This window comes from Pecten maximus, chromosome 4 (genome assembly GCF_902652985.1).
Source record: "Pecten maximus chromosome 4, xPecMax1.1, whole genome shotgun sequence".
In the NCBI taxonomy this organism is placed as follows: domain Eukaryota; kingdom Metazoa; phylum Mollusca; class Bivalvia; order Pectinida; family Pectinidae; genus Pecten; species Pecten maximus.
This window is the reverse complement of record NC_047018.1, coordinates 12,563,557-12,579,477: the sequence shown is the minus strand read 5'-3', so window position 1 is coordinate 12,579,477 and position 15,921 is coordinate 12,563,557. Positions and strand designations below refer to the sequence as shown.

Here is a 15,921-nt window from a genome sequence, read left to right as displayed (position 1 = left end):
CAGTTTAGAGGGACAAATACTGACAGTTTAGAGAGACAAATACTGACAGTTTAGAGAGACAAATACTGACAGTTTAGAGAGACAAATACTGACAGTTTAGGGAGACAAATACCGACAGTTTAGAGAGACAAATACTGACGGTTTAGAGAGACAAATACTGACAGTTTAGAGAGACATATACTGACAGTTTAGAGAGACAAATATTGACAGTTTAGAGGGACAAATACCGACAGTTTAGAGAGACAAATACTGACAGTTTAGAGAGACAAATACTGACAGTTTAGAGGGACATATACCGACAGTTTAGAGAGACAAATACTGACAGTTTATAGAGACAAATACTGACAGTTTAGAGGGACATATACTGACAGTTTAGAGAGATAAATACTGACAGTTTAGAGAGACAAATACCGACAGTTTAGAGGGATAAATACTGACAGTTTAGAGAGACAAATACTGACAGTTTAGAGGGACATATACCGACAGTTTAGAGAGACAAATACTGACAGTTTATAGAGACAAATACTGACAGTTTAGAGAGACAAATACTGACAGTTTAGAGGGACAAATACTGACAGTTTAGAGAGATACATACTGACAGTTTAGAGGGACAAATACCGACAGTTTAGAGAGACACATACTGACAGTTTATAGAGACAAATACTGACAGTTTAGAGGGACAAATACAGACAGTTTAGAGGGACAAATACTGACAGTTTAGAGAGACAAATACTGACAGTTTAGAGAGACAAATACTGACAGTTTAGAGAGACAAATACTGAAAGTTTAGAGAGACAAATACTGACAGTTTAGAGGGACAAATACAGACAGTTTAGAGGGACAAATACAGACAGTTTAGAGGGACAAATACTGACAGTTTAGAGGGACAAATACTGACAGTTTAGAGGGACAAATACTGACAGTTTAGAGAGACAAATACTGACAGTTTAGAGAGACAAATACTGACAGTTTAGAGGGACAAATACTGACAGTTTAGAGAGACAAATACTGACAGTTTAGAGGGACAAATACAGACAGTTTAGAGAGACAAATACTGACAGTTTAGAGGGACAAATACTGCCAGTTTAGAGGGACAAATACAGACAGTTTAGAGAGACAAATACTGACAGTTTAGAGAGACAAATACTGAAAGTGTAGAGAGACAAATACTGACAGTTTAGAGGGACAAATACAGACAGTTTAGAGGGACAAATACAGACAGTTTAGAGGGACAAATACTGACAGTTTAGAGGGACAAATACTGACAGTTTAGAGAGACAAATACTGACAGTTTAGAGAGACAAATACTGACAGTTTAGAGAGACAAATACTGACAGTTTAGGGAGACAAATACCGACAGTTTAGAGAGACAAATACTGACAGTTTAGAGAGACAAATACTGACAGTTTAGAGAGACAAATACTGGCAGTTTAGAGAGACATATACTGACAGTTTAGAGAGACAAATATTGACAGTTTAGAGGGACAAATACCGACAGTTTAGAGAGACAAATACTGACAGTTTAGAGAGACAAATACTGACAGTTTAGAGAGATAAATACTGTCAGTTTAGAGAGACACATACTGACAGTTTAGAGAGACAAATACCGACAGTTTAGAGAGACAAATACAGACAGTTTAGAGAGACAAATACTGACAGTTTAGAGTGACAAATACTGACAGTTTAGAGAGACAAATACTGACAGTTTAGAGAGACAAATACTGACAGTTTAGAGAGACAAATACTGACAGTTTAGAGAGACAAATACTGACAGTTTAGAGAGACAAATACTGACAGTTTAGAGAGACAAATACCGACAGTTTAGAGGGACAACTACTGACAGTTTAGAGGGACAAATACTGACAGTTTAGAGAGACAAATACTGACAGTTTAGAGAGACAAATACTGACAGTTTAGAGAGACAAATACTGACAGTTTAGAGAGACAAATACTGACAGTTTAGAGGGACAAATACTGACAGTTTAGAGAGATAAATACTGACAGTTTAGAGAGATAAATACTGTCAGTTTAGAGAGACACATGCTGACAGTTTAGAGAGACAAATACCGACAGTTTAGAGAGACAAATACCGACAGTTTAGAGGGACAACTGCTGACAGTTTAGAGGGACAAATACTGACAGTTTAGAGAGACAAATACTGACAGTTTAGAGAGACAAATACTGACAGTTTAGAGAGACAAATACTGACAGTTTAGAGAGACAAATACTGACAGTTTAGAGAGACAAATACAGACAGTTTAGAGAGACAAATACTGACAGTTTAGAGGGACAAATACTGACAGTTTAGAGAGACATATACTGACAGTTTAGAGAGACAAATACTGACAGTTTAGAGAGACAAATACTGACAGTTTAGAGAGACATATACTGACAGTTTAGAGAAACAAATATTGACAGTTTAGAGGGACAAATACCGACAGTTTAGAGAGACGAATACTGACAGTTTAGAGAGACAAATACTGACAGTTTAGAGAGATAAATACTGTCAGTTTAGAGAGACACATACTGACAGTTTAGAGAGACAAATACCGACAGTTTAGAGAGACAAATACTGACAGTTTAGAGAGACAAATACCGACAGTTTAGAGGGACAACTACTGACAGTTTAGAGGGACAAATACTGACAGTTTAGAGAGACAAATACTGACAGTTTAGAGAGACAAATACTGACAGTTTAGAGAGACAAATACTGACAGTTTAGAGAGACAAATACTGACAGTTTAGAGGGACAAATACTGACAGTTTAGAGAGATAAATACTGACAGTTTAGAGAGATAAATACTGTCAGTTTAGAGAGACACATGCTGACAGTTTAGAGAGACAAATACCGACAGTTTAGAGAGACAAATACCGACAGTTTAGAGGGACAACTGCTGACAGTTTAGAGGGACAAATACTGACAGTTTAGAGAGACAAATACTGACAGTTTAGAGAGACAAATACTGACAGTTTAGAGAGACAAATACTGACAGTTTAGAGAGACAAATACTGACAGTTTAGAGAGACAAATACAGACAGTTTAGAGGGACAAATACTGACAGTTTAGAGGGACAAATACTGACAGTTTAGAGAGACAAATACTGACAGTTTAGAGAGACAAATACTGACAGTTTAGAGAGACAAATACTGACAGTTTAGAGAGACAAATACTGACAGTTTAGAGAGACACATACCGACAGTTTAGAGAGATAAATACTGACAGTTTAGAGAGACACATACTGACAGTTTAGAGAGACAAATACAGACAGTTTAGAGAGATAAATACTGACAGTTTAGAGAGACAAATACTGACAGTTTAGAGAGACAAATACCGACAGTTTAGAGAGATAAATACTGACAGTTTAGAGAGACACATACCGACAGTTTAGAGAGATAAATACTGACAGTTTAGAGAGACACATACTGACAGTTTAAAGAGACAAATACAGACAGTTTAGAGAGATAAATACTGACAGTTTAGAGAGACAAATACTGACAGTTTAGAGAGACAAATACTGACAGTTTAGAGAGACACATACCGACAGTTTAGAGAGATAAATACTGACAGTTTAGAGAGACACATACTGACAGTTTAGAGAGACAAATACTGACAGTTTAGAAAGACACATACCGACAGTTTAGAGAGATAAATACTGACAGTTTAGAGAGACACATACTGACAGTTTAGAGAGACAAATACTGACAGTTTAGAGAGACACATACCGACAGTTTAGAGAGATAAATACTGACAGTTTAGAGAGACACATACTGACAGTTTAGAGAGACAAATACAGACAGTTTAGAGAGATAAATACTGACAGTTTAGAGAGACAAAAACTGACAGTTTAGAGAGACAAATACTGACAATTTAGAGAGACAAATACCGACAGTTTAGAGAGACAAATATTGACAGTTTAGAGAGATAAATACTGACAGTTTAGAGGGACAAATACTGACAGTTTAGAGGGACAAATACTGACAGTTTAGAGAGACAAATACTGACAGTTTAGAGGGACAAATACCGACAGTTTAGAGAGACAAATACTGACAGTTTAGAGGGACATATACCGACAGTTTAGAGAGACAAATACTGACAGTTTAGAGAGACAAATACTGACAGTTTAGAGAGATAAATACTGTCAGTTTAGAGGGACCATATACCGACAGTTTAGAGAGACATATACTGACAGTTTAGAGAGACAAATACCGACAGTTTAGAGAGACAAATATCGACAATTTAGAGAGACAAATACCGACAGTTTAGAGAGACAAATATTGACAGTTTAGAGGGACATATACCGACAGTTTGATGAGAGAAACTCACGGAGAGAAATGAGGTTTTTTTTAATGTATGAACGGTATATAAGCTATACACTTACACTGAAACTACATCAGCCTCAGCATGTTCTGATTTTGTTTTTGTTCTCACAACACTTTCAAAAACGTATGAGTACGAAAATACTAAATCACATCGTTATTATATAATATGATTCTGATAATGCGTCAAAAGGCTCAAATTGACAAATATTATCCCGTTATCAGGATATTGGTTCTAACATCTTGTTGTTATTTCATTTTCCCCTACAGAACGTCGTTCCCGTCCATGTATTCCGCCCTGTCTGCCTATTCGGCGATATTCCTCACGGTAAGTTTGCCTGGTGTCACTCAGTACTATTTCTCTAGAAGAATTTGGATATGTGTACATGGCCCATGTCATAAAAAAATATAACAATAATAATTACGTCAGAACGAAAAATTCAAACAATTATGAAAAGCAATACCAATCCCGCGCTCTGTACCCCGTTATGGAAACGTTTCAAGTGCTTCATCCTGGCTCGGAAAATAAAAAACCTACCGTAAACAAATATTGAAAGAATATACATAATGTAGGTAGACATTTTCATTTTATCTTTGTCTAAATGAGTAATTAAAGTACACTCATACTTATGACTATAGGTGACACCATGTATGTCACGTTGCGGAGACATGTTAACTCCTATTTAGTCACGTTGCGTAGACATGTTTACTCCTATTTTGTCACGTAGAGGAGACATGTTTACTCCTATTTAGTCACGTTGCGTAGACATGTTTACTCCTATTTAGTCACGTTGCGTAGACATGTTTACTCCTATTTAGTCACGTTGCGTAGACATGTTTACTCCTATTTAGTCACGTTGCGGACACATGTTTACTCCTATTTTGTCACGTTGCAGAGGCAGGTTTATTTCTATTTTCTTCCGTCCTTAAATGACCTTAGCTTTTAATAGTATGTTAAACATCACAATGCCAATCCTATTTTCTTGTTGATGTTGAAGAAACATTGATAAATAATTGGTTGCTTAAGAACTCTGAGCTATATATGTTCATAATATTGATTAAACCTTGTGCCATGTCAGCTTTATTACGTTATTTTACACGGGTACCCTAACGATACTTGATATTTCGACAAAGAGCTACATGTAGTGAGGGATTATTAGGTAGAAACTTTTTTCTGTGTTGACGGCACCGGCCTACTCGTTACTCGCATTGTTTGTATACTTAAATATCACGTTGGTTACTATATTAATTTCGGTTCATAGTACCGGGTGTACTATATAATCCTGAAAGGAATTTACTTGGTTGACGAAGTGACAATGCAGCACCAATGTAAAACAAATGAAAAAAATACATTTCTATCAATGGCAGCAAGTCTATAAAGTTTTCTGTCCATTATAAAACAGGGGATATCGACATAATAAAGTAACCACAACTCTAACTGGGAATCGATAAAACGAAGACAAAATATAAACACTAATCTATAGTAAGATTAACACAAGAAAAATAAGACCAGGTGTTCGGAAAAAACAAGCGTCTTCTGTTTCACAGACGACACCCGCTGTACAAATCTAGGCCACGACGACACCCGTCATACAAATCTAGGCCACGACGACACCCGTCATACAAATCTAGGTCACGAGGACACCCGTCATACAAATCTAGGCCACGACAACACCCGTCATACAAATCTAGGTCACGACAACACCCGTAATACAGATATAGGTCACAAAGAAACCCGTCATACAAATCTAGGTCACAACGACATCCGTCATACAAATCTAGGTCACGACAACACCCGTCATACAAATCTAGGTCACGAAGACACCCGTCATACAATTCTAGGTCACGAAGAAACCCGTCGTACAAATCTAGGTCAGGAAGAAACCCGTACTACAAATCTAGGTCACAATGACACTCGTCATACAAATCTAGGTCACGACAACACCCATCATACAAATCTAGGTCACGAGGACACCCGTCATACAAATCTAGGTAACGACAACACCCGTCATACAAATCTAATTCACGAGGACACCCGTCATACAAATCTAGGTCACGAGGACACCCGTCATACAAATCTAGGTCACGACAACACCCGTCATACAAATCTAGGTCACGACGACACCCGTCATGCAAATCTAGGTCCTGACGACACCTGTCATACAAATCTAGGCCACGACGACACCCGTCATGTTTGTTTGTTTGTTTATGTTTTACGGCCCATCGACAACTAGGGTCATTTAGGGCCAAACAATATACTATCATGTTTTATTTTTTAAGTTAAAATCAAATAAAATATGTCATTTTTAAAAGCATTCGTATTGTATATTTAGATCATTATGATAAAAAAAAGTTGATTAAAAATGGCAAAATATATATATGTACGAAAAGATTATGTGAACTTTGTGATATAAATAGAACGTCAAAGAGAGTAACGTAAAAGACATCAACGTCTATTAAATAGATCGATTTCTTTCAAGTAGCTAAATATTGTTTTCGAATCCACGGAACTGAAAAGGGTTTTCATATCCGGGACTCGAAAGTATTTATCACGAATGTGCTTGAAATCGGAACATTCTATTAAAAAATGCTCCACTGTGAATTGAGAATCACATGCATAACACACAAGGAACGAATGAGTAGGATATGTGTGCCCGGTACGGAGCCGAGAGAGGACTATTTCCTCTCTATGATCCTTCCGACTTTGTGTTGATGTTTTAAGTTTTGGTTGTACTTTAAAAAGTTTGTTGCTCGTCTCGAGAGACCAGCGTTGCTGCCATTTACTCTGGATGGCAGAACTAATTACAGGTTTGAAATCAGTGTATGGTATTTTGATATTTGTTTGTTGCAGATTTAGAGCATGTTTTGCTTGGCGGTCAACAAGTTCGTTGCCTTTAATTCCGACATGGCTCGGAATCCAAAGTAATGTTATTTTGCATTTTTTTAAGATACGAGATATTCGTAAAACAAGGTTTTGTATGAGTATATTCTTTGGATCTCGTAATTGTAAATTCTGAAGGACAGATAGAGAATCGGAACAAATGATTGCCTTTCTAATGCGTTGTTCATCGATATGGTCGAGGGCCAAATCGATGGCACATGCTTCCGCAGAGAAATAGAGGCACCATCTGGTAAGCGGATCGAAGAGCAATGGTGATCCGTGTAGCATGCTGCGGATACCTTTTCTCCATCTTTTGAGCCATCAGTGTAGATCTGAACGTGATCGGGAAAATCTTTAATGCATTCCCGAAAGGAGGATTTGTGTTCTTCGGGTAATGCACTCGATTTTGTCCTCTCGTGTAGAGTAAGGTTAATATCCGGTGTTTCGACAAGCCATGGCGGTACTTCCGATACGGTGTATTCGCCTATGTTGTCTAAGCTTATGTTAAGTTCATGAAGAAATTTAGAAATTCTAATGCCAAATGTTGGTAAGAGTTTTTGGTTTTGAGTGACTATGTTTCGGTATTGCGGATTGACAACAAGATCAAAAGCTGGGTTTTTCGGGTTGGATTTCAATTGGGCGGCATATTGAAGAGCAAGTTTTTTCCTTCGGTCATTTAAAGATGGTTCATTTGCCTCTACATAAAGGCTCTGCACTGGTGTTGTTCGGAAAGCACCGAGTGCTAAACGTAATCCTTGATTATGGATAGGATCCAACATTTGCAGGTAAGAATTCCGTGCCGATCCATAAACGATGGACCCATAGTCGAGTTTTGATCGAATAAGTGCCCTATAAAGGCGCAAGAGCATTTCACGGTTCCCCCCCCCCCCCCCCCCCCCCCCAGTCAGTATGGGATAGAACGCGTAAAATATTCATTGCCTTTGAGCACTTATCCTTTAGGTGTTTAATATGTGGAACAAAGGAGAGTTTTGAATCGAAAATTAGTTCGAGGAATTTGGTCTGCTCGACAACTGGAATTTTGCTTCCATTCAATGTGAGGTCAGGATCATTATGTGGTTTTCGTTTTTGGCAGAAGTGCATGCAGACAGTTTTTGATCTGGAAAATTTGAAGCCGTTTTCATCTGCCCATGTTTGTAGTTCGCCCAAACATTGTTGAAGTTGTCGTTCTATCGTGTGCATGTCCTTCGATCTATAGCAGATCAAGAAGTCATCAACGAATAGAGATCCTTCAGTTGATTTACCAAGACATTTAGTTATACTGTTGATTTTCAGACCGAAAAGAGTTACGGAAAGGATCCCACCCTGAGGGACTCCCATTTCCTGTTTGGCTGTTTCAGAATACGTTGAGCCAACGCGAACCTTAAAAATCTGTCAGATATGTAGTTTGAAATGAATTTAGGGAGATTCCCACGTACACCAATTTCATGCAGGTCTTTCATAATACCATATTGCCATGTAGTATCGTATGCTTTCTCCAGATCAAAGAACACCGCAACAAGATGTTCCTTCTTTGCGAAAGCTTCTCGAATAAAGGTTTCTAATCTGACCAGGTGGTCTACTGTTCCTCTGCGGTTTCTGAATCCGCTTTGGAGTGGACTCAAAATATTATTGGATTCAAGGAACCAAACTAGTCTTGTTTGTCATCCGTTCAAGTGTTTTACAGATGCAGCTTGTTAGAGAGATAGGGCGATAATTATTTGGTTCATTGGCGTCATTACCAGGTTTTGGAATTGGAATAATTGTAGATTCCTTCCAAGACTCGGGGATCTTACCGGAAGCGTATACTTGATTAAAAATATATAAGAGACATCGTAATGATGATTCTGGTAAATGTTTCAGGAATTGGTACGGAATTTCATCTGGCCCAGCTTCTGAATCGGTCGATCTTTTTAGCGATTCAAGCAACTCCTGGAGATCGAAAGGCTTGTTGTAACTCTCTGTGTTGGATGATTTGAAGTTAAGACGTTTCTTTTCTTTGTCTTTTTTGAAAGTTTGGACTTTTGGAGTGATTTTTTAGCGGATGAGTTCTGGGCTATATTCTTAGCAAATGCATTTGCAATTTCAGATGTAGAAGAGAAAATTTGGCTATTGTTGATAAGATGGGATTCTGGTGCTGTTTTTCGTTTTCCACTTATTTTTCTTATCTGATCCCATATCTTTTTTGATGATGTGATTGAAGATATTTTAGAAGTGTATTCCTTCCAGCTATTCTTTTTGTCCGACTTAATAGATCGCCGAGCCTTCGCCCTCCAAATTTTAAAATTATTGTAATTTTCAGTTGTAGGGGAAGTCAGGAATCGTCTTAAAGCTGCCTTTCGGTCGGATCTATTGATAAAAGATTCTTCAGATAAAAGGAACTTTGTACGTTTTGGGACGGACTTTGGTATCGTTTTTGTGGCAATAGAAGTTATCGTTTCAGTGAATGTTTTAATTGGGTCATCGAGGTTAGTGAATTTTTCTACAGTAAGCTCCTCGTTGCACAGGTGTTTAAATTGGCCCCAATCTGCTTTGTGCACATTCCACCGAGGAAGTGGTTTATCAAGAGGGGTCCCAATATTCCTAAGAAAAATAGGGAAGTGGTCACTCCCACATAGATCATCATTTACCCTCCAGTCATAATCGAGTAAAATGGATGGATGGCATAATGATAGGTCTATGTGGGTACGAGAGCCTGTAGCAGGGTGTAGATATGTTGGAGTATTATTGTTAAAAAGACACAGGTTGTTTTTATCTATAAATTCCTCAATACGTCTTCCTCTCTCATCTGTGTTGGGGGAGCCCCACAGACTGTTATGCCCATTAAAATCTCCGAGAATTATGTATGGTGCTGGGAGTTGCGAGACGAGGTTATTAAGTTGCTCACAAGTGAAAACAATACTCGGAGGAAGATAAATTGAACAGACAGTTACTTGTCTGTGCAAAGTTGCACAGACAGCAACAGCCTGTAAATTTGTGTTTAACGTGATAATTCTGTGAGGAATAGTTTTATGGACAGCTACAGCTGCGCCACCTCTGTTTCCTACCGTTGCGATGCTATTGTAGAGCGAGACATTTCTGAAAGTAATTGGGTTTTTTAACATGACCTCCTGCAGGCAAAATAATGCAGGTCTAAATTCTTTTGATAAATTTTGAAACTCTTCTAAATTTGCCCTTAGTCCGCATATGTTCCATTGTATGATAAAATTGTTCGTATTGCTGACCACTACCCAGGTTCGTGATGGACGCTCTTTGGACTGACAGGACTACTTGGAGTAGGTTGTCTGGTAACAGCAGCATTGATGTCACCAAACTCGCTGTCGTCCGCAAGAACGTCGTACCTGTTATGACCATGGATAAGGTCATTTGAGCCTTTGCTGGGCTTTGTGTTGTTTAAGGAAGGTAATCTGTGTAGTTTTACCTTCGGTTTTCTTTGGTCTTGAGGTGGTGTGGTTGCTGGTCGTTTATTGGTGTTACCAGCAATCTTTTTAAGGTCTGACGGCTGTGATACAGTCCGTCTATGGTGGGTGACCCTCGGCGTCGATGTTTGTGTTATATGGCGTGCAGGTGTATGTGCTGAAGGTGCTGGCATATAGGTCTTGATAACTACCGTTTCGTCAGGCTGGGAAGGTCTAACTGATGTTGAGGTGGTCTTAGACGCTACCCTTCCTGACTTGAAACGGCATGCCAAACCGAAAAGAATCTTGTCATTCCTTTCGTCCATCAAAGGTGGAACCTCCGCACTGAAAGTTGGCTTATCAAAGTAAGCTTGTACTTTCTTATCGCTGACTGTAATTTGATGCTGTTGTGTTTTGGATTTTGTTATTGATGCATAGGACAACGCAGCAGGGTCATTACTCTCGACCGCTCTCCTGGCGTCAGGGAAGGAAATTTTGCGGGTATATTTTACCCGCAGAACTTCCCTTTCCTTCTTCCAGGAAAGACAGTCTCGAGATGAGGCTGTATGGTTGCCCTTGCAATTAACACATCGTTTGCCGGTAATATCGCAACTATCAGCGTCATTATGGCCCTCTCGTCCGCAGTGTTCTCTCCGCCTGCATCTGTCCTCATGATGGCCGTACCTCTGGCAGTTACGGCATCGTAGAGGATTCGGTATGTAGGGCGAGACGTTACATCTCATGTAACCTACCATTACCGATGGAGGAAGGTTTGGCACTGCGAACGTGAGGACGAACGTATTTGTGCTTACTGTTTGGCGTTTTATTTTGATCCGCCTTACCTCCGAGATCGGGATATTCTCCGATTTGAAATGTTGCAGAATCTCTGCGTCAGTGTCGTTCTGCAAGGCAGGGCATCTGATTACCCCCTTGCTGAAGTTAAGGGACTGATAGGCCCTAACATGGACATTGATCCCAGAAAATTCCGACAATTTCAAGAGATTATCCGCCTGTTGCTTGCGGAAAACCTCAACAAGGAGGTCTCCCGATGTCAAGGGCTTAACGGATTTGGCAGTACCTAGGCATCCTTTAATAGTTTTCTGGATGATGGTTGGCGATAGCGATGATATTTTCTTCCCAGTCTCCTTCGCTGATATAAGGAGATACTGAGGGAAAGTCGTATCGGACGTTGTGTTGTTTAGGTTATTATTCTGGTTTGGTTTGGTTTGGGTTTTGGGGTTTTGGGTTTATTTGACACCCGTCATACAAATCTGGTCAAACCCAGGTTAGGTAACATTCCCAAAATGATAACTGGAGTGGTGCATCACATATATCTGACATTTCCCAACGGATCGTGATATGTATGAGGCCTGACACGGTACTGCATTCTTCGTTCATTTTGTACTCTATACATATGTACCATGGACAGTGAGTGAGTGTTTGTAAAATGTTGATAACTTTGTTATTGTCAACGGTAAAATATTCAAGTTGGTCAATCCCTCTAACCTTATGATGTTTGTCTGCAAAGCTCTGTCATTATAAATACCATTACAAGACAGTTAATCACTTATGTCCTATGCATTTTTAATTACATTTTGTCTAGAATGAGGTGAACTTTATCCGTCACTGTGGCAACAGTTATGACGTCATAAAGGGCAGGGCGCTTAAAGAAATTAAATCTTTTTTACATCACTCTTATTTCTAGATAGTCTTATCGCGGCATCGTCACACCAATGTCATTATAGCCAAAAGTGCAGCATTGCGTCAGTACAGCATCTCCTTAATGATACAGACTGACTTAACGAGCGGTGATGACGCAGCGGTATCTTATATTTATTAACACACGTTCTCACATAACCCAATAGAGCCCCAACCAATTTACGTGTTCCACTATAATTACTTACATAGTACAAACTTTACTTTTGAGAGTACAGGCAAATGCTGACACTGGCCACACTGTGTAATGTATATTTTGACGTTATTGATGTAATCTGGAAGGGCTTACGTACACGTATATATTTACCAGGCTGTTACTGGAAATCTGTAGATCATATACTGACAGGAACTAGAAACGCAATTAGAAATTGTCCTGTTTACTACGGGAAATAACAAAAATATGTTATAGAATGTAATAATGGTGTAAGTGAAAGATAAGAAACCACTCTGTCGTCTGACGAAATATCATCCACGCACGTTTAGTACCCATTAATTTCAGGTTGATCCAATTGTACCCCTCTAAAAAAAGACCTGGGCCTATCAATATCTTGTATGCCGTGTTTGAGCTGCACTTGTTGCACGGACTCTCTTGGCCAGGGTAATGACCCTCCGTATTGGTCTACGATTCCATTCCTCATCCAGCGCCAATGTCAACTGAGTGACGTTGATTGGAGGGTTCGGCCTTCGTCTTATCCTTCGGTCCAACTCGTTCCATAATTGTTCTGTCGGGGAAATGTCAGGGTTTCATGGAAGCCAGTCTAGGGTCAGGATAGTGTTTGTTGAGAGATAATCTCGTCAAAATCAAATCATTTTCTTGCTTGAACGTCAGTCGACGTTGCTGTACTTAAGGTACAACATGCAGAACGTAAATAGTAACTAAAGAAATCGAAATATCATGAGCAATCCCTCCCCATACCACGGCCGACCTCCACCAAACGATCATTCTCGATCACGTAATAATCCGCACAGCGCTCGTGGACACGTCTACACACAATGCGGCAGTCTGCTTGATAAACCAAGAACCTTGACTCACCCAAGAACAAGACCCTTCGCCGACATTACATTGAAAAGCGATTTAAGGAATGTGCATTCGGCCATTGCATCCGTACGGCAGGTCGCCGCATTATAAGTTGTTGGCCGATATATGGCCACCCCGATCTCAGACCGAATGCGCAATGCTGATTACGCACATTTTTTTGATCGATTGGAACATGATGATGCCCCATTGTGCACCTTGCTGCTTCCTTGGAAACTGTGAGAAAACGATTTATCGACAATTTGTTGTATACAAATTGATTTGCGACATGGTCAAGGTTAATTCTTTGCGTTCAAAATATGAGAAATCATGACGGATATGGCTGAAGAATTGCTCACAGAAATTATAAACCGATCCTTATGACTGACCTTCAGACTGGGCTCGGGTATCCTGTGTTTCTCGGGTTATCCTGTTTTTTACGCTATTCTTTGAACAGTCAGCATTCGCAGTTTGGATTACGCATTGTGAATAGTGTAGCCTAGAAAGGAAGCCTTAACGGGCGAACCTTTGTCAAGTTTCAAAGGTGTAATCATTATCTACCACACGATTTCAACACATCTGTTTGTTTGTCGCGACATAATCCAAAGACAAACAGAGGGTAATCGAAAGCGGGACCCCTGGATTGTGATGATGAAATTCGTGTCATGATATGAACGTCATTACTGCAAGCAAACTACAAAATAACTAGATATTAAGTACATAAAGAGTATACCCCATATGAATGACGTGACAATGGTAATACATAATGTCTTTCACCTAGGCGGCTTGGGTTCGAATCCCCGTTCGAACGTGAATAGTTATGAGGTCACCTGACCGATTGGGTGTGGTTTCTCCGGGTACTACGGTTTTCTCTCACAGGAAAATCCCCTCGCGCGCTTCCCTCCTTCCATGTGGGCCAACAATTAAACTTATGTAGCGTAGCGAGGATAATGCTTTTTGTGTGATCTAGGGTGTATACTCTATACATTTTCTACCTTTTGAGCTTCCCCTAATTATTCAAAACGAGGCTGTACTCTAGATGGCACAAAAAACGCGAGTTTTGATTTTGAAGAGAATTTTGTCACCAAACTTCCTCTCCCCATATCAGATCCATGTGTATGTTTTATACGACGTTTTTACTCTGTTGTCGTTTTCTAAATGCAGTTTTCACCACAGGTGTGGTGACCTGTTTCTTTGTTTTATTTTGATCATTATATCAGTTTTTGTAGGTGCCTTTTTGGACACAATTTTTTCAAAGTGTTATTTTTATCTGTTGTTAATTGAGATTTCGTATTATGATGTGATAATTTTGATCACATTATCCGAGATATCAAGTGTTGCCATGGATATTCCAGTCATTCAATAAATTGACAATCAATCTCAATTCTGATCTTTGTTAAACATATATGTCAGCGACTCTTGGAGGAAGAAACTGAGCTTCCGTAGCAGCCGGTGTATATTACATCTGTTTGGACGTGACATAGCGAACACAAAGAGTGATTTATATAAGTTGATATAATTTGTTTCGTAGTTGTTGCTAAATAGATAATAATGTCTTAGTTAACCTTTATCTGTTTGTAGATTTATCTACACGGAGCCATGCGTACTCGCTCCGTGCGCATCATTCGGCCTTTCCTGTCACTGGCATTTGTCATGTTGGCGTTGTTGTGTGGACTAACAGAATACGGGCTGAGCGTGAGCCACTGGGATGATATCGTCGTCGGTCTGGCTATGGGCGTGGTCGTTGCTGTCTATTTTGTAAATATTAAATACTGGATGAACAAGTCTCCGACCATTCGTTATTAATATCAGCATTTTAATCATAATAATGTTCATGGTAAATTATGTTAATGATATAATGTATTATGTCATGTGATCAAGAATATTGCAATCTTTTATTTTGTTTTCATTTCGGTGATGTGTGAATTATTTTCCCCCGTTTTCTGTTTTCTCAGCATGACCAGGATCCTTGTTATATAATCCCCTGCTTCAGTGTGTGTATGTTGTGACCATTTTGTGACATATTTCATTTTATTACATTTTTACCAGTGAAATATCAAAAATTATTCATTCTGTAAAAGTGATATTTTTCACTAGTGAAAAATATCACTTTTGCTGATTTGACCAATCAAACTCATGATTAGAAAATACCAAAATAATTGACCAATCAGAAAGCCCGACATATATGTCAGCACCTGGACAGGGGGAACTACTGTTTTTGTTTACAAATTATCGCTGTAGGCCTAGTTAGCATACGGGGTAGGTTTTTCGTTAATAAAAAATGTAATAAACAGAATATCTAACAGTGTCTTCAGTAATACCAAATATATTTCACTCGTGTGGCTAATATTTTGATATTTTTCACTCGTGCTGCGCACTCGTGAAAAATATCAAAATATTAGCCCCACTCGTGAAATATATTTGGTATTACTGAAGACACTGTTAGATATCCTCTATGTCTAATTTTTGATAACTTGGGTTAAATCAATCTAAAATACACACGTTTTACAGATTTTCTATGTTAATACGAAAACCGTGTGGTATTACAGTTATATAACGCGCATTCTTATTGGTGACAAACTCGACGAAGCCCGATA

General features: G+C 39.0%; 1 protein-coding gene across 1 annotated transcript in view; it reads left to right on the top strand.

Moving 5' to 3' along the window:
* Positions 1 to 15,921, top strand: part of LOC117325272 (phospholipid phosphatase-related protein type 1-like) — a 62,994-nt gene that overhangs the window by 31,929 nt on the left and 15,144 nt on the right. The window contains exons 6-7 of the mRNA XM_033881383.1: positions 4,588 to 4,645; positions 14,906 to 15,082. Coding sequence (XP_033737274.1) covers positions 4,588 to 4,645; positions 14,906 to 15,082 — 235 coding nt within the window. The remainder of the gene's footprint in view (positions 1 to 4,587; positions 4,646 to 14,905; positions 15,083 to 15,921) is intronic.